This window comes from Peromyscus maniculatus, chromosome 3 (genome assembly GCF_049852395.1).
Source record: "Peromyscus maniculatus bairdii isolate BWxNUB_F1_BW_parent chromosome 3, HU_Pman_BW_mat_3.1, whole genome shotgun sequence".
Lineage (NCBI taxonomy): Eukaryota > Metazoa > Chordata > Mammalia > Rodentia > Cricetidae > Peromyscus > Peromyscus maniculatus.
The window spans coordinates 50,176,696-50,194,625 of NC_134854.1; the positions used below are offsets into that span (position 1 = coordinate 50,176,696).

The following is a 17,930-nucleotide window of genomic DNA, read 5'->3' on the forward strand; positions in this document are numbered from 1 at the left end:
ACCCACAGATTTCATAACTACATTTTGAGAATACTGCTCAAACCTTCAATAGTGCCCAACTGGCTAGATTGGGTAATATCCGTGAGTCTACTGATGAGGGTAGGGAGTGGTCTAAGAAAGCAGTAGATCAAAGGTTTGTGGTAAATTTGTTTATGAGAGATCAGAACCATTCAGGAAATTCTAACATACCAAAGGAGAGACTTGACAATAAAACAACAAAGTAAAAGAATAGGTGACCAGAAACTCCAATCCAAGATAGACTGCCTCCTGGGGTTCTGACTATAGTCATACCTTGGTCTGGGAAAGTTCCAGTTTGTAGGCACATTGGAGTTAGTCATTTGCGGGAACAGTGAGGACCCAAAACTAGCTCAGAAGAGTGATTTCAAAATTCTAGAGCAGTTTGGTATCTATAAACAGAAATTCAAGTAGGACTATTCATAATCCAAAAATATAACACATTTTTAGTACCAACATAATGCCACGGGTGGAAAACTTCACACCATGAACTTTGTTTTATGCATATAATTACTTTAAGTGTTATATGAAATAATCTTCAAGCTCTATATGTCTAGAGTATACATGAACATTAATGAATGTCATGTTTGGATTTGATATATCACTCTGTAGATGCAAATGTTCAGACATGTGGAATATAAAATCTGAAACAGTTTTAGTACCAAGCATTTGAGATGAGGAATGCTCAATATGCTTATGGAAGCTGTAGAGTGTTACTAACACTTATCAGAGTAATTATTGCAAGGCTAGGGAACTTATATTTTTAGCACCTGTAATCTTATATTTATTTTCTTTGATAGTAAAATTGCTATGTCTATAATTTAATGACTTCAGTGATTGAAGTTGAGATTTATAAACATCTATAATAGTAGCAGTTTCAATGTCTATACCAATAGCTGGAATCCCCTTGAAAGCAAACATGGTGTTAGTAAGCTACAGCATAGACAGGCAAAATAGAATATTTGGGGGGAAAAAGTCCATAGGGAAATAAAATGCTACTTTTCACATCATTAGTTAAAGAATCTACAATGTAAACAATTGCTGCCAGTGAGGTAACTTCAGTATCATTAGGGCTCTCCAGTATTGGATTAGGCCTTGTAACCACCCCCCCCCCAAAAAAAACAGTAGGAGTGGGACTATTTTACAAAACCTATAGCAATAGTACTATAATAATACAGAATGTGGTGTGGTATGGTAATGAGGTACTAATATTGCAAGTGAAGGCCATGGATATATGTGTCATTTAACCAATAAGGCCATAGGTATAATAGCAAACATAGGAAATAATTGTGGTATGCATTCAGACATCAGGATAAGCATGTATACCTTCTTTGGTAGAAGTTATGTTTGGAATGGATACATCCTTATACATCTACAGTTGTTGTCATTCTTGGAGTATCTATATCTAAGATGAGACAAAAACTATTTTTGGAAGCCAAGCTATGCTAAGTACATTCACAAATTTTTGTAGCAATGGCTCTCAACCTTTGAGTCTCCACCTCCACAGGGGACACATATCAGATAATATACATTATTATTAATAACAGCAGCAAAATTACAGTTGTAAAAGAGTAACAAAATAATTTTATGGTTGCAGTTGACCACAATATGAGGAACTCTGCTAAATGGTCACAGAATTAGGAAAGTTGAGAACCACTGTACTAGACCCTTGAGTGACATCATGGCACCACAGTAGAGTTTGCAGCATCCACAGTACTTGTTTCAATAGCTGTCACTGTGACAGGGACCACAGTACTAGTGCTAACAATTGAAGTACTGTTAAGGAAAGGTGCAATTGTTGGAGGAAGTATAGTACTAGTTGCATTGTCAACAGTACTTTCTTCAGTAGTTGTGGTTGTGAAATTAATTACATCACTAGTGTCAGCAGTGGGACGACTGGTAGGGAAATTTGTAGTTATAGCAGGAAATGTGGTATTAGTTGTGTTGTCAACAGTGGTTGTTTCAGGAGTTGTGGTTGTGAAAGGAATCACATCACTAGTGTTAGCAGTAGTAGGACTTGTTGGGAAAGGTGTAGTTATGTCAGGAAATGTGGTATTAGTTGTATTGTCAACACTAGTTGGTTCAGGGGTTGTGGTTGTGAATGGAATCACATCACTAGCGTTAGCAGTAGTAGGACTTGTAGGGAAAGGTGTAGTTATGTCAGGAAATGTGGTGCTGGTTGTACTTGGTTCAGGAGTTGTGGTTGTGAAAGGAATGACATCACTAGTGTTAGCAGTAGTAGGACTTGTAGGGAAAGGTGTAGTTATGTCAGGAAATGTGCTGGTTGTATTGTCAACACTAGTTGGTTCAGGAGTTGTGGTTGTGAATGGAATCACATCACTAGTGTTAACTGTAGTAGGACTTGTAGGGAAAGGTGTAGTTATGAAAGGAAATGTGGTGCTGGTTGTACTTGGTTCAGGAGTTGTAGTTGTGAATGGAATGACATCACTCGTGTTAGCAGTAGTAGGACTTGTTGGGAAAGGTGTAGTTATGTCAGGAAATGTGGTATTAGTTGTATTGTCAACAGTAGTTGGTTCAGGAGTTGTGGTTGTGAATGGAATGACATCACTAGTGTTAGCAGTAGTAGGACTTGTAGGGAAAGGTGTAGTTATGTCAGGAAATATGCTGGTTGTAGTGTCTTCAGTAGTTGGTTCAGGGGTTGTGGTTGTGAATGGACTCACACCACTGGAGTTAACAGTAGTAGAACTTGTAGGGAAAGATGTAGTTATGTCAGGAAATGTGGTATTAGTTGAATTGTCAACAGTAGTTGGTTCAGAAGTTGTAGTTGTCAATGGAATCACATCACTTGTGTTAGCAGTAGTAGGACTTGTAGGGAAAGGTGTAGTTATGTCAGGAAATGTGGTATTAGTTGTATTGTCAACAGTAGTTGGTTCAGGGGTTGTGGTTGTGAATGGAATCACATCACTAGAGTTAACTGTAGTAGGACTTGTAGGGAAAGGTGTAGTTATGTCAGGAAAAGTGGTATTAGTTGTATTGTCAACACTAGTTGGTTCAGGAGTTGTGGTTGTGAATGGAATCACATCACTAACATTAGCAGTAGTAGGACTTGTAGGGAAAGGTGTAGTTATTGCAGGAAATGTGGTATTAGTTGTATTGTCAACAGTAGTTGGTTCAGGAGTTGTGGTTGTGAATGGAATCACACCACTAGAGTTAACAGTAGGAGAACTTGTAGGGAAAGTTGTAGTTATATCAGGAAATGTGCTGGTTGTAGTGTCTTCAGTAGTTGGTTCAGGAGTTGTAGTTGTGAATGGACTCACACCACTGGAGTTAACAGTAGTAGAACTTGTAGGGAAAGGTGTAGTTATGTCAGGAAATGTGCTGGTTGTGGTGTCATCAGTAGTTGGTTCAGGAGTTGTAGTTGTGAATGGAATGACATCACTTGTGTTAGCAGTAGTAGGACTTGTAGGGAAAGGTGTAGTTATGGCAGGAAATGTGGTATTAGTTGTATTGTCAACAGTAGTTGGTTCAGGGGTTGTGGTTGTGAATGGAATCACATCACTAGAATTAACAGTAGGAGAACTTGTAGGGAAAGTTGTAGTTATATCAGGAAATGTGCTGGTTGTAGTGTCTTCAGTAGTTGGTTCAGGAGTTGTAGTTGTGAATGGACTCACACCACTGGAGTTAACAGTAGTAGAACTTGTAGGGAAAGGTGTAGTTATGTCAGGAAATGTGGTATTAGTTGAATTGTCAACAGTAGTTGGTTCAGAAGTTGTAGTTGTCAATGGAATCACATCACTTGTGTTAGCAGTAGTAAGACTTGTAGGGAAAGGTGTAGTTATGTCAGGAAATGTGCTGGTTGTAGTGTCTTCAGTAGTTGGTTCAGGGGTTGTGGTTGTGAATGGAATCACACCACTAGTGTTAGCAGTAGTAGGACTTGTAGGGAAAGGTGTAGTTATGTCAGGAAAAGTGGTATTAGTTGTATTGTCAACAGTAGTTGGTTCAGGAGTTGTGGTTGTGAATGGAATCACATCACTATCGTTAGCAGTAGTAGGACTTGTAGGGAAAGGTGTAGTTATGTCAGGAAATGTGGTGCTGGTTGTACTTGGTTCAGGAGTTGTGGTTGTGAATGGAATGACATCACTTGTGTTAGCAGTAGTAGGACTTGTAGGGAAAGGTGTAGTTATGTCAGGAAATGTGGTATTAGTTGTATTGTCAACAGTAGTTGGTTCAGGGGTTGTGGTTGTGAATGGAATCACATCACTAGAATTAACAGTAGGAGAACTTGTAGGGAAAGTTGTAGTTATGTCAGGAAATGTGCTGGTTGTAGTGTCTTCAGTAGTTGGTTCAGGAGTTGTAGTTGTGAATGGACTCACACCACTGGAGTTAACAGTAGTAGAACTTGTAGGGAAAGGTGTAGTTATGTCAGGAAATGTGGTATTAGTTGAATTGTCAACAGTAGTTGGTTCAGAAGTTGTAGTTGTCAATGGAATCACATCACTTGTGTTAGCAGTAGTAAGACTTGTAGGGAAAGGTGTAGTTATGTCAGGAAATGTGCTGGTTGTAGTGTCTTCAGTAGTTGGTTCAGGGGTTGTGGTTGTGAATGGAATCACATCACTAGTGTTGTCAGTAATAGGACTTGTAGGGAAAGGTGTAGTTATGTCAGGAAATGTGGTGCTGGTTGTACTTGGTTCAGGAGTTGTGGTTGTGAATGGAATGACATCACTTGTGTTAGCAGTAGTAGGACTTGTAGGGAAAGGTGTAGTTATGTCAGGAAATGTGGTATTAGTTGTATTGTCAACAGTAGTTGGTTCAGGGGTTGTGGTTGTGAATGGAATCACATCACTAGAATTAACAGTAGGAGAACTTGTAGGGAAAGTTGTAGTTATGTCAGGAAATGTGCTGGTTGTAGTGTCTTCAGTAGTTGGTTCAGGAGTTGTAGTTGTGAATGGACTCACACCACTGGAGTTAACAGTAGTAGAACTTGTAGGGAAAGGTGTAGTTATGTCAGGAAATGTGGTATTAGTTGAATTGTCAACAGTAGTTGGTTCAGAAGTTGTAGTTGTCAATGGAATCACATCACTTGTGTTAGCAGTAGTAAGACTTGTAGGGAAAGGTGTAGTTATGTCAGGAAATGTGCTGGTTGTAGTGTCTTCAGTAGTTGGTTCAGGGGTTGTGGTTGTGAATGGAATCACATCACTAGTGTTGTCAGTAATAGGACTTGTAGGGAAAGGTGTAGTTATTTCAGTGCTAGTAGAAGATGGGTGAGAGGTTGTGGGAAATACACTGGTTGTCATTGGTGTGGGAAGTGCAGGATCTCCATATACCCAAATAACCTCAGTCAGCTCTTCTAAGTTCATATTCTTTTCAGTCAGTTGAATTGTTAGTTTCTGCCAAAAAAAAGATTACATTGATATATTAGAACTTATCAAACACTATATTGAAGTCACTGTTCAACTTTTATATTAGCAAAAATATATATATTCATTCCTTCCCAAAGAGTAAATGACACAAATCTCTTCAGCTTTTATTGGTCTCAGATCACCATGGTGAGGTGTTCTGTGTGTAACCAGTGCCATACATTCTTTTTTCATACTCTCTTATGTCCAAGCTCTGTTGTTCTCAAATATTTACAGTTGTGGTTATAATTAATATTTACTTTGTTTTGTCATTTTGTCATTGACATTTTCCTTTCCTGACATAAGACTGGTTTCATGCCCTTATTACCATCACTCCAAATGTGCCTAGCAAATAATAGGCATTAAATATGCTATAGTGTTTTCCCAACATGGAACTTGGTCATTTTCTGCAGCTAGGTTAATTAGAAGCAATCCTTTCAGAGTAAATTTGAAACCAGTAATCCAAGGAACATATTATTGTATCTAAATATGTATCTAAGAAGACCACAGGGGGAAAAATCTACTTGGTTGCTCAGAATCCTCATTTTCCAAATTCCCAGTACTGGTAGGGACACTGTTTTCCCCATGTAGAAGTGGGAACTCCAGCTAACCATTTTCACCTCTCTAATCCATTCTGCTTGAGCTACTGCATCCGTTTATAATTAATCCATGGTGTGAAGTTACTGTTTGGATTCTAAAGTTAGGATTACACAGACTGCTGTCCTATGAGCAACCCATCTTGCAGAACATTGTTTCATCTGGGGCAAAGCTGTCACTTTAATAGTTTTTATAGTCTGGGATTTACAGGACTCTGTTTTGTTCATCAAAGAAGCATATCCTAGGCTACGAATGAAGCATAGTCACTTAATAATAGTAACAGTTAAGCACCAACTTAAAACTTCAAAGAACCATTAATTTGCCCAGGGATGGGCACACTGCAGGAAGGAGAGAGGGACTTTCATAACCATTCCTTGTCTTTAGCCTCTAAGCAAAAATGTTTCTATGTTTTGTTAGGTAGCCTAGGAGCCCAATGTACTCAAAGCTAATCAAATTCATAGTGAGCACAACAGAGAGGATATCATCAGACTACAGATCATCAATACCAGACTAGGAACAGAAGACCACCAATGTTGTATACTTTACAATCCAGGCCTCACAACTTTTCAGAAACGTATTTCCATGGAGGCACACCACTTCTAATATGTATCACCTATATAAGATATTAATAGCAGAGATAATTTAATAGAATAATAAAGTGAGTTGATGATGGCATTCCTTTCAGACATACCTGATTGTAGGGGTCACTTGTGAAATTGTTTTCAGTGAATGGCTGGTTGTTGTAGGTAAGACTAACATGTGCCACATAAGAGGAATTTAAACCCCAGATTCCAATGTATCCAACTTTCAGTGGATTTGAGTTACTCAGATACTGATTATGTATGACCTGGATTTTCAAGGTGTCCTATAAATAATTCATAAGAAAAAAACATATATCACACATGTAATAGACAGTAAATTGTGTTATACATTACAATGTGAAAATATTTTAATGACTTTTATTGTACTGTTTTTAAAAATTTATTTATTCACGTATTTAAGCATATGAGTGCTCTGTCTTCATGCACACCAGAAGAAGAAATCTGATCCCATTATAGATGGTTGTGAGCCACCATGTGGTTGCTGGGAATTGAACTCAGAACCTCTGAAAGAACAGTCAAGTGCTCTTAACTGCTGACTCATCTCTCCAGCCCTTGTTTCTATTTTTTTTATTAAATATTTCATGACGACATAGTTCCCAAGTACCAGCCATGAGTGATAAATTTGATGATGTCTGTGATGGATAATCTTGACTGCCAACTACATCTAGAATCAATGAAAACTCAAGTCAATGGACACACCTCTGAAGGGTTTTATTTGAAGTGGGAAGAACCACCCTAAATCTAGCCCATACCTTCTAGTGGCAGCCCACATAAAAACCTAAAGGAAGCTTTTTTCTTTTTTCCTGCTTTCCTTCATTCTCTCTGGCAAATTTATCTATCCTATTTAGGTGGCATTCATTTACTAATATTAAACCTTACTGCTTTGAGATTCTAACAGACTGAAAAGCAGCTGAGATATCTATCTTTGTGGACCAAACAACTTCTAGATTCTTAGCTTTTTAGTCAGGATATAGCCATTATTAGTCTAGGCAGGACACAGCCTGTAAGCCACTCTAATAAATTCCCTTTATATGTGTGTTCTTGTGTGTGTGTGTGTGTGTGTGTGTGTGTGTGTGTGTGTGTGTCTGAGTGTGTATGTTTGTGTGTGATTGTGTGTGTGTGTGTGTGTGTGTGTGTGTGTGTGTGTGTGTGTGTGGATTCTATCAGTTCTGTTCCACTGGAAAATCCTAATACAATATCAAAGGTGATGTATGAACCAAGAAACGTTCTGGAAATTATTTTTGGTGTACTCTTACTAATTCGTATAATAAAGTATCATTCTTTCTGTTTTTCAGATGAGGAAATTGAGATAATAGGAGGTGAAGTCATTCATTTTCACAGAGCTAAGTGACATGGATGGGGTATAATGATGGTATGTTGGTATAATACAGAAACATAGTAAACTGTCACTGAATTAAGAACATTTGCAAAGAACACAATAAATTGTCTAAACCTTGAAGTATTATATATAAACATCAATACAAGTTAAAATGAGATAAATTATGAGATGTTACATAATTAAAGCAAAATGAAAATCATAGCAAAAATTACTAAGGGCACTACGGAAATTGAAGAAAAGTAGCTGTGGAAATAGAATATACATAAAAAGCATTAATGAATACATGGAACTCCAAGAGTCTTAGGGCAGTTAAGAGTTGCAGGCAATATATGTGGGAATAGTGTAGCAGGTTCTAAGTAAACAGAGAAATGAAACTAGATAGAAGACCAAGTTATGACAATTCTATGGAAAAAAATAAGGGAGACAGAAACAATAGAGCAAAGCTGCATGTGGCTTGATTCTGATAACATTAGAAAGAGAAATAAAAATATTCCATTCCATTTTTAAAAACAAACAGAGTCAAATGCAATGGTATATGACTGTAATCCCAGACCCCGGAGAGGCTAAGGAGGAAGTATCACACTTTGAAGGCCTTCTGGCTATACAGCAAGTTCAAAATCAGTCTGGGCAGGAAAGGATGAGATTCCATGTCAAAACAAATAAATATGGAGCTAGAGAGATGGATCAGTGGTTAAGAGTACTTGCTGCTCTTCCAGGGAACCCAAATTCAATTCCTATCACCATGTTAGGCTCACAACCACCTATAACTACAGTTCTGAGGGATCTGACACCTTCTTCTGACCTTCTCAAACACACATACACATAAAAATGTTATTAAAAATAAATAAGCAACAGCACATTTTGTGACTGACTGGGCATGCAGAACCAAGAAGAAAAATCAAGAAAAAATATATAACTTGAAGGAACTATTTAAACTGTATCTTATTGATTTAGGAGAGCTTATTATTAAATTTATTTCAACTTTGAAAGCTACTTAATAGAAATATTCACAGAGACCCACAACCAGACATTATAAGGAGAGAGAGTCTAAATTGGAGGTTTCCATCAGGCCTCTCCTCTCAGAGATCTTGGATCCCCACAGAAGATGGGGAGGAAAGACTGTAGGAGTCAGAGGGGATGAAGGACACCCAGAGAACATAGCCCACAGAATCAACAAAGCAGGGCTCATATGGGCTCACAGAGACTGAAGCAGCAAGCACAGGGCCTGAATGGGTCTGCACCAGGTCCTCTGCATATACATTATGGCTGTTAGCTTGGTATTTTTATGGGACTCCTAACAGTGGGAGCAGGCGTGTCTGACTCTTTTGCCTACTCTTGGGACTCTTTTCCTCCTACTGGGTTGCCTTGCCCAGCTTCAACATAATGATATGAGGACTTTGGCCTTGTCTTACTGTATCTTGTTTTGTCCTATTTGGCTATTGTCTCTTGGAGGCCTGCTTTATTCTGAAAAGGAAATGGAGGGGAGTGGATCTAGGGATAGAGCAGAGTTAGGAGGAATGGAGAGATGGGAAACTGTGGTTGGGATATATAGTGTAAGAGAAGACTCTATTTGCAATAAAAATTCTATTTCACCAAAATGAAAAAGAAAAGAAACACAGAAGTCTAAATCATGCTCTTGATCCCAGCCACCGTGTTTTAAGAGAAATCTAGATTAACTAGCACTCAGAGTGATCAGATCTAGGAACCAGATAAACACAAAACAAAGAAAATGCCAAGTTACCCCAGAGGTACACACAATAGTAAGAGAGCACAGAGGAGTAATGAACAGACATCTACCATTTGAAGCACTGTTACAAAGAGGTGATCAATTGTTCTACAGTAGCCCATGTTTTCAGTCAATGGGTAAGTGATAAGCAAATTCTGGACTTGACATAGAATGGTTTATTTAATTGTCAAGAGAAGACAGATTGTCAATGGAATCATCCAACATGCAAAGTATTCTTTTCTCTAATTTATTTATTCCTCTATAATTTTCATTTCCCATGTAACTCTTATATTTTACCTTTCTGAATAAGATATGCTGACCCACTTTTGCTTCTGGTCTTGGTCATGTATGCTTTACTTTGCTAATGAGAAATTTATCAATTTGATAAAAATGTAATTTTTACATAATAATTTGGTATTTTCACTTCTAATTTTTTAAGATGTGCTTATTTACTTATGTATGTGTGTGCATGCCTGTGTGAATTTATGTGCACCATGTACATGCAAGTGCCTTCAGAGGCAAAAAAACATTGGATTCTCTGAAACTATAGTTACAGGTGGGTGTGACCTGCCTGAAGTGGTGCTAGGAACCAAACATGGCTCTTCTACAGAAGCAGTAAGCACTTTTAACCACTGAGCCCTCTCTCAAGCCCCTCAACTTTCACTTTATGCTATATCATAATCATGAAAAAATCATTATTAGACACCACCCATAAGGTCAGCTGACCACCAACTATGTAAGTCTAATCAAGCTCATCCAAGCTGAGCAATTGACAGATGGCTATCTACAGATATATATATATTCCAGCCAAGGTCAGTTAAGTGTTGATAAGATCACCTGAACTCTGTAAATTCATGATCTCAGTAAACTTTTGCTGTCACATGACAATGAGGCTATGAAGTTATCAACTCTACAGCAGTATTACATAGGATTATTTATATAACATCTACACTTCAAAATTTAAGAGCCAGAAAGCTTCTTATCTCTAGGAATAAGCTGAACATTGAGGGATCCATTTTCCCCAAGGTTAACATGAGTTCCAAACTTCTTTTCACATAGTAATGGTATTATGGATAAATGTAAAATAAGGACTATTTTCCTTCCTTATTTCATTGTCAACAACATAAATTAGAGAAGTAAAGGCAGGAAACACTTCTTAATATGTAAATGTTATATTTATACAGACAGCAGGTGATGTCTAATCTGTAGGTAATATCATTTATAAACTCAATAAGGTAATCTTACCTGTGTTACTATAAAGTTAGCCAAGAAATAATTTCCCTTTTCATATGTGTCTGCAAACAAGAAGAAAATAAACAGTTACCTGCTTCAGTTGTAGCAGATAATCTCATGTTGAGTCTGAAATATCTAAAACTGATCACAATGACTGACAAGGTATTCTTCATCTTCCTGAGAAGCAATAAAGATACTAAGCAAGCACTTTCCTTTTGTGTTTTGTTTGTTTGTTTCCTTTTGTTTTAGAAAGGCTCTCATTCTCTAACTCAGGCTATCCTGGAACTTATATGTAGCCCAGGCTTGCTTTGAATTCCCTCTGTTCTTTCTTCCACTTTCCATTTCAGGTTATTATCTGGCATTTGCTTTCTTATACACCCAGGACCACTACCTACAATAGTCTGGGCCTTACCACATCAAACACTAATTAAGAAAATGTACTACAGGCTTTCCCAGAAGCCAGTCTCATGGAGACATTATCTCAATTGAGGTTCCCTCTTCTAACATGACTGTGTCTTGCATCAACTGAACATCAACTAGATAGCACAACTATTTGACAAAAATCCCAGTACCAGCATGAGAAACCCCCACTTGAGTCAGAGTAGTCTAACAATAGACTATTGCTATTGCCCTTGATTGTTTCTCAGAGGCTAAAGGCAAATCACTATTTCTGAAGACACTGCATACTTTGGACATAGGACTCAGAAGATTTGAAAATCTCCTTCCCGTGATCCAGCCTTCAGAGCACCAGTAAGTACTAAGTGAACTATCAAGGGAGGGGAATAATCAATATTCCTATCCAGCTGTGACATCTAGGAACTAGAACAATGGCCAGTATGACAAGATATCCCTAAAGGTACAATAGTGGCTTGGTGGCAACCAGCTGCTGTCCAATTAGACTTCAGGTTTACTCAATAGGCTAGAAATTATACCTAGTACTAGAAACCTAGACAACTACCTGGGCCTAATGAGTTGATGGATTTTAGAGGAGAACCTACTACCATCACTTTACTAGATCAGCGTAATTCCTAATTGCATCTTAAAATCTATCCTTACACCCACAGATAAATGTAGTTCACAACCCTCACCAACAAAGCTTCTTTTTTTACAGCAAACAGACACCATAACAAAAAAAGAAAAAGAAAAAGAAAAAACAACACAGATGGTCATAATGCAGAGACCAGTGGCTCATGGATAGCCCAACCTCAACCTACATCTACAATACAGCTTCTTAGGTGACATCTGGAAGAGGGGGCAGGAAGATTGTAGGTGCCAGATCAAAAAAATCTGCTGTGAGATTGCTTCTCCTAGAACCAAAAAGAAGCTATGCCCAAGATACCTAAAAATATGGCTATTTCAACAAGGCTGTTTCAACAAGACTTAAACAATGATAACACCAATATACTAGCTAACACAAAAAGGGAATCTCATGAGGTACCACCCCTAGACAAGAAGCACAGGCTACTAATGCCTGCTGAGATCTGAAAAACAAAATAGATTCTTCTAGGGATGACCCCACTAATTGGCTGTATAATACAAAGTGGACAACCTTGAAGTCACATATACACAAGCCATAAGAAACAGATTCACCGGATTCTGTTTAGGTGTTTATAAATTGTGTGTGTGTGTGTGTGTGTGTGTGTGTGTGTGTGTGTGTGTGTGTGTGTAAGTAAAGGAAAAGGAGGCCATTAATTTGAAAGGGAATGAAGGAGGAAATATTGGAGGGGTTAGAGGGAAGTAACAAATGGAGGAAGTGATATAATTATATTTTAATTTAAATTTTTTAATAAAAATTCAAGGAACTATATTCTTAAATGGATATTTTTATGTAAATTTCAGCTAAGGTCATATACTCTGGAAAACAATATAAAATGCAAATAAAGCTAATACTCAAAATACAATTTATAACAATGAAAATTAACATCATATATAGAGAAAATAATTACAGTTAGATAAACATTACAATATTTTCTTCATGGGATATGATCATAGTAATGATGTTTACAAGGAGAACATGTTAATATCCAGCTGTGTGTGTGTTATTTCATTCAGTAAAAAGAAACTAGATTTACAAAATAAATTTGCCATGTTTTCAGCTATATAAAAATCAAGCCAGGTGGTGGTGGCGCACACCTTTAATCCCAGCACTCCAGAGGCAGAGGCAGGTGGATCTCCGCGAGTTCGAGACCAGCCTGGGCTACAGAGTGAGTTCCAGGAAAGGTGCAAAGCAACACAGAGAAACCCTGTCTCAAAAAACAAAAAAAAAATCAAGCATTTTCCTAGGTATATAACAACAGAAAAACAAAAGACAATACAGCAATATAACTAAATGTGGTTGTATGTTTTCTAATTTTGTACCCTTAAAGCTTTTGTGAATATTTCACACTTCAATGAGAGTGAAGAAAACCAAGGAAGAAAGCCTTAGGTATATTAGTGAAGGAAAATAGGCTACAATTTCAGAAAGTGTGTCATTTTGCAAATAGTAATAAAAGTGTGAACAGGTTAATAGCAGCATGCCAGTATTCTTTAGAAATGTCTGAACAAGAGGGTACTCTGATGATAATGATGGGTGGCAGTTATCTACAATAGAATGAGTGAAAACCCAACTTGAAGACAGAAAACATACCAAGTATTAAGCATCCTGGCAACTCATAATTCTCAATTTTTGTGTCACCAAGATTCTCCTGAGTTTCCCTACTTATAAGGGAAAAGATGCCTGATATCGTTGGCTGACCTGAGTAGAGCTATGACCCTGCCCCATGAGGATGACTTCATGATCAGCCTGATATCTCCATCTATACTGTCTTATCAGAGTGAGATATTTCTGTGAGGATACTGGCTGAATCCATCATGTCAGGCTCATGAACTTCCAAGACTGGGGAACCATACTTGGTCTACAATAACTTGCAGTAGAATATCTGAGCTAGCCAAAGTCTCCTCAACACCACTATCTTATTGGAAATAGACAACACAGATTTTTGGATGCCACCTGTACATGGTGAGCTTCTATGACAGAGTGCTCTGAGTGACATATAGCCTCGCTGGGGGTTCATACTCACCCATGCTTTGTCCATCATCCCAAAACATCTGACCTTCAGCCTTCCCCTTATCGTCCAAAGCAACAGTCAATCCCACAAAATTTTGTCGACTATATAAAAAAAATCATTATTTTTTAATTGGTTGTAGGCTGTAAGAACAAAGAACATCTGCTGAAAATATTCTTTATCCAGAAATAAAACTCAAAGCTCCGGGTATTAAATATGTACATAAAATGACAAAAATAAAGTAAGATTAAAATATAAGATACAAGTCAACAGAATATCATTTAAAGATTAATTAAACATTTGTCAACTTTAACTTTCACAACTCAAATAGGCACACTTTCCAACATACCTGCTGCAGTAGTACAATTCCTTAGTATGAAAATCCCAGAAAATTAAAACTTCAACAGCTTTCAGGTGCCAAGGAATAAAACCCAAACTACTGATGATACCATTCAGAGCCTTCCATGAGTTAACTGTTTCAATTTTATGTACCCAACTCATTTTCACCTTTATTTCTTTGAATATCTCTCTTTGTCTTCACACATGCAAATCCACAAATCCTATTTATTATTCAAGAGCCATCTCTGGCTCTGTTCTGATAAAATCATGTCTGAGAGGAGACTGCTTTTCTGCGCCATTTTTATATGCTTTTGACATGTTTTCCTAATGAGTGTGTGTGTGTGTGTGTGTGTGTGTGTGTGTGTGTGTGTGTGTGTGTGTGTGTGTGTTGTGAAATCTCTTTGTGAGTTCATCAAAAGTACCTGGAAATTGATGCTATATTCCTGTGCAACCTCTGCAAGTGAAGGTGCTTGTTAATATCCCCCCTTTTCAATAACATGAGGAGAATCATAGGTTTCTATTCTCAAGAAAAGTTTTGCTTAGGAGAATTGTGCTATTGACTCAAGACCACAGGTGAAAGATCTCCCAGGGAATAGCTTCATGAACTTGTCTTCCTCTAGCTCCTATCAGAAGTCACCCACAGAATCCAACCAATGAAACTCTGCAATTTAGTTTCTATGCAATTTTCTTATTTATCCATATGTCCTGGTAAAGGGCCAGGTTACCAAACACTGCTTCATCATACCTGTAGTGAGTGTTCATTGCAGGCTCTTGCCAAGGCAGGATGTAGCCTCCTCTGACATGAAGGTTGATGTGGTCCAGAGGAGCTGCCAATGTTTTCCATTCACCTATTGATTCTTGGCCAGATCCCTAGAAGAAAACATATAGATGAGAAATGCTGAAGGAGAAATCAATGAAATGAGTTACATATTTTACTACAAATTCTTCCTTACTAAGGGAGCATGTTGGAAGATCAGCAAAGCACTATAAAAATGAGAAAAAATAATCTAGTTTCATTTTTGCTTAAACCTTTGAAAACCTAGTGTTTTCTGTGTAAGTCTACAGAAGGTATAGGGTGGCCAACAGGAGAAACAGGTGTTCAGATGTTTCCTGTGCCCTAATGCAGACCCCATTTATACAGATCTAGCTAGGGTAGAAATGTTTCTGGTCTGGGAAGTAAGGAAAAAGTTTTAGCCACCTCTCTAGCCTGCACAGAGCCATCTGATTCCTCCTAAAATAATTATAACTCACCGTGCTATGGTCATACCACCGGGCTCTGGGGAAATAAGCAGATATCTCAAATGTGTTCTGAAACATAAAATCAGTATGATACTATAAATATCCCAACTGGGAAGCAATATTGATTTTTAAAACACTTCCAAAGAATTAAGATTAAGATGGAATTTTATTAGTGATGTCAAGAATTTAAGAAATCTTAATGAACACACTTTGAAAACTCCTCTTCAAATATACAGAAAAAAATGTTTCAATTAATGAAATTATAAAAGTAGTGGATCACAGAATTCCCAAATGAGAAATCAGTGTTGAAAAGCTTTCATTAATATCTTGGGGGCAAACATCCTTTTGATTTTGTTGGAAGTTATCTACTTAAAAATAATGAAATAAGCAAGACAAGAAAATGTTCAAAATGTTTTCCCTGGAGTTAGTGAGGTTGTCTCAGTGGGTAGAAGCATCTGCCACCAACCCTGAAAACTTGAGTTTGATTTCTTAAGGCCAAGTGGTAGGAGGAAAGATTTCAGTCCTAAATGTTGTCTTCTAATACCTATACATGTGCACGCACAGACGAGCTCAATATTTTCTTTTAGTCTTAAATAAAATATTCTTTTTCACTGTGTCTTTGGGTCATGTGGTTGGAAGGCATCTGGTCTACAATGAGGAACTCACACTCTTCAGAACGGGGCTGATCAGGAGAGCAGGACCCAGCATGAACTGTTGGTCTATATCCCAGGTGTTATTGTCATCTGTGAACCTGAAACATCCACAATGGAAAAACTCATCCCTTGGCTTACAACCATTGCGAAGTGTTTTCCCAGATGTGCGCGCGCTCACTGTTTGGGGAAAGAGACGACACTCACTCATGGAGAAGCGCTCGAACGACGGTGCTGCCCTCAGTGTGAGCTTTGTGCATCAGGGTGTACAGATACGGCAGCAGGGAGTACCTGGTCTCCAGTACTCTCCTTGAGTACTCCTCAAAGGTTGAATTCCAGGCCACAGGATCTTGTCTCTGGAGGGGTGAGTGAGCATATGGTAAGCTCTTCACTGCACCCCAGGGATCTCAGAAGAGGATGGCTGGACACTTACTACGTGATTAAGTCACATGTCACTTCTCTCTCCATTTCCAGCCTACTGATCCCTCTGTCACCTACAAAACTAGTGTAGATGTTGTTCCTCGTTATCACCAATTCTCAGGTCCTTTGCACAGTCTAGCTTTGGCTTTGTGTGTGTGTGTGTGTGTGTGTGTGTGTGAAGCTTTACCAATAGGCCCCTATGTAGCACTGACTTATCAAAGATGGTTTGAGCAAAATATCAACTTAATATTCTGTCAAGCAAAGGAACATGTCATATTGTAGTTCATTGCAGTAGCTAGAAAAATAACTTTTCTTGGCAAAAATGCCTCCAAGAGGTGAGAAACTTGCACTATTAAGAGTTATTGATAACCTTGGAGTTCTGAACTTTGTGGATATTCTAAAACATGGATATCCTGGTAGTCTTCATGATTTGTCAGGAAATAAGAACAATAAAGAAAATAAAGCCCCTGCAATTTTGATATAAGCTGTGATTTGACATTTGATAATACAACTTCAGCATAAACAATGGCTGCCTCACCCTAGTCCCAGCATTGTTGTGGTTCCTGGAAAATGGATAAAATGCACCCAGTTGCATCCAGCGGATACACATCTCATACTCAGCATCTCCAAAGAACCCACAGATGTCTGCTCCTGTCTGAGAAGGAGCAAAATCAGAGTATCAGCTGGGTATTCTTTCAAGACAGACACATATACACTGAAATCTGGGCAAGGTGCAGCAGTTCTGATACAACTTACATAAGGTATTCCAAAGAGACTGAACTCCATCATGCCTGCAATGAGATAAAATGGTCATGTTAAATGAAGACAACCCTTAGGTCGGAGAGAGAAAGCTCAACCTGCCTCTTCCTTTACTTCATTAACAGCCCTGGGCAATTCCTGCTGAATATATTGAGAGATGGTCATAAGCTAAAACTCACACTGACAGAACAGTCAACTTTTATTGACTTCACTGCCACCCAGATGCCAATCTAAATATACATAGTATAGCCACGTTGTACACACTACAGTTCCAACCCCACCACCAGCAGAGGCCCCTGGGCACAACCACACACCAATGATGGATTTCCCCAGCTGGTCCCAGGCAGCTGTGTTGTCCCCCAGCCAGTGTCCTGCCCAGCGTCCAGAAGAGGGGAATGTGGAGCGGGTGATGACGACCCCTCTCTCTCCTGTCACCTCCTGCACAGCTCTGGTGGGGAAACAAGGAGGAAAATTTGAAGAGGACAGCCATGGAATTTCACGACAGAGAGTAGCTGCAGCTCTGTGCATGTTGCTCTAAGAGTCAGAGAACATCTTCCAGTAAAGAAGCTAGAAGTCATGCATGACAAGAGTCCCAGACAACCTCACAGCA

The 17,930-nt window shown here is 38.4% G+C and overlaps 1 protein-coding gene across 1 annotated transcript in view; it reads right to left on the reverse strand.

Annotated features, from left to right (window-relative positions):
* Nucleotides 1-1,652: 1,652 nt before the first annotated feature.
* Nucleotides 1,653-17,930, reverse strand: part of LOC102915457 (putative maltase-glucoamylase 2) — an 81,676-nt gene continuing 65,398 nt past the window's right edge. Inside the window, exons 37-52 of the mRNA XM_076566443.1 lie at nucleotides 17,635-17,768; nucleotides 17,318-17,352; nucleotides 17,100-17,216; nucleotides 16,349-16,497; nucleotides 16,158-16,242; nucleotides 15,504-15,560; nucleotides 14,998-15,122; nucleotides 13,929-14,017; nucleotides 10,882-10,931; nucleotides 6,661-6,834; nucleotides 4,990-5,363; nucleotides 4,652-4,872; nucleotides 4,078-4,306; nucleotides 2,745-3,141; nucleotides 2,410-2,627; nucleotides 1,653-2,196 (exon numbers count right to left, since the gene is read on the reverse strand). Coding sequence (XP_076422558.1) covers nucleotides 1,695-2,196; nucleotides 2,410-2,627; nucleotides 2,745-3,141; nucleotides 4,078-4,306; nucleotides 4,652-4,872; nucleotides 4,990-5,363; nucleotides 6,661-6,834; nucleotides 10,882-10,931; nucleotides 13,929-14,017; nucleotides 14,998-15,122; nucleotides 15,504-15,560; nucleotides 16,158-16,242; nucleotides 16,349-16,497; nucleotides 17,100-17,216; nucleotides 17,318-17,352; nucleotides 17,635-17,768 — 2,956 coding nt within the window. The 3' untranslated portion in view covers nucleotides 1,653-1,694. The remainder of the gene's footprint in view (nucleotides 2,197-2,409; nucleotides 2,628-2,744; nucleotides 3,142-4,077; nucleotides 4,307-4,651; nucleotides 4,873-4,989; nucleotides 5,364-6,660; nucleotides 6,835-10,881; nucleotides 10,932-13,928; nucleotides 14,018-14,997; nucleotides 15,123-15,503; nucleotides 15,561-16,157; nucleotides 16,243-16,348; nucleotides 16,498-17,099; nucleotides 17,217-17,317; nucleotides 17,353-17,634; nucleotides 17,769-17,930) is intronic.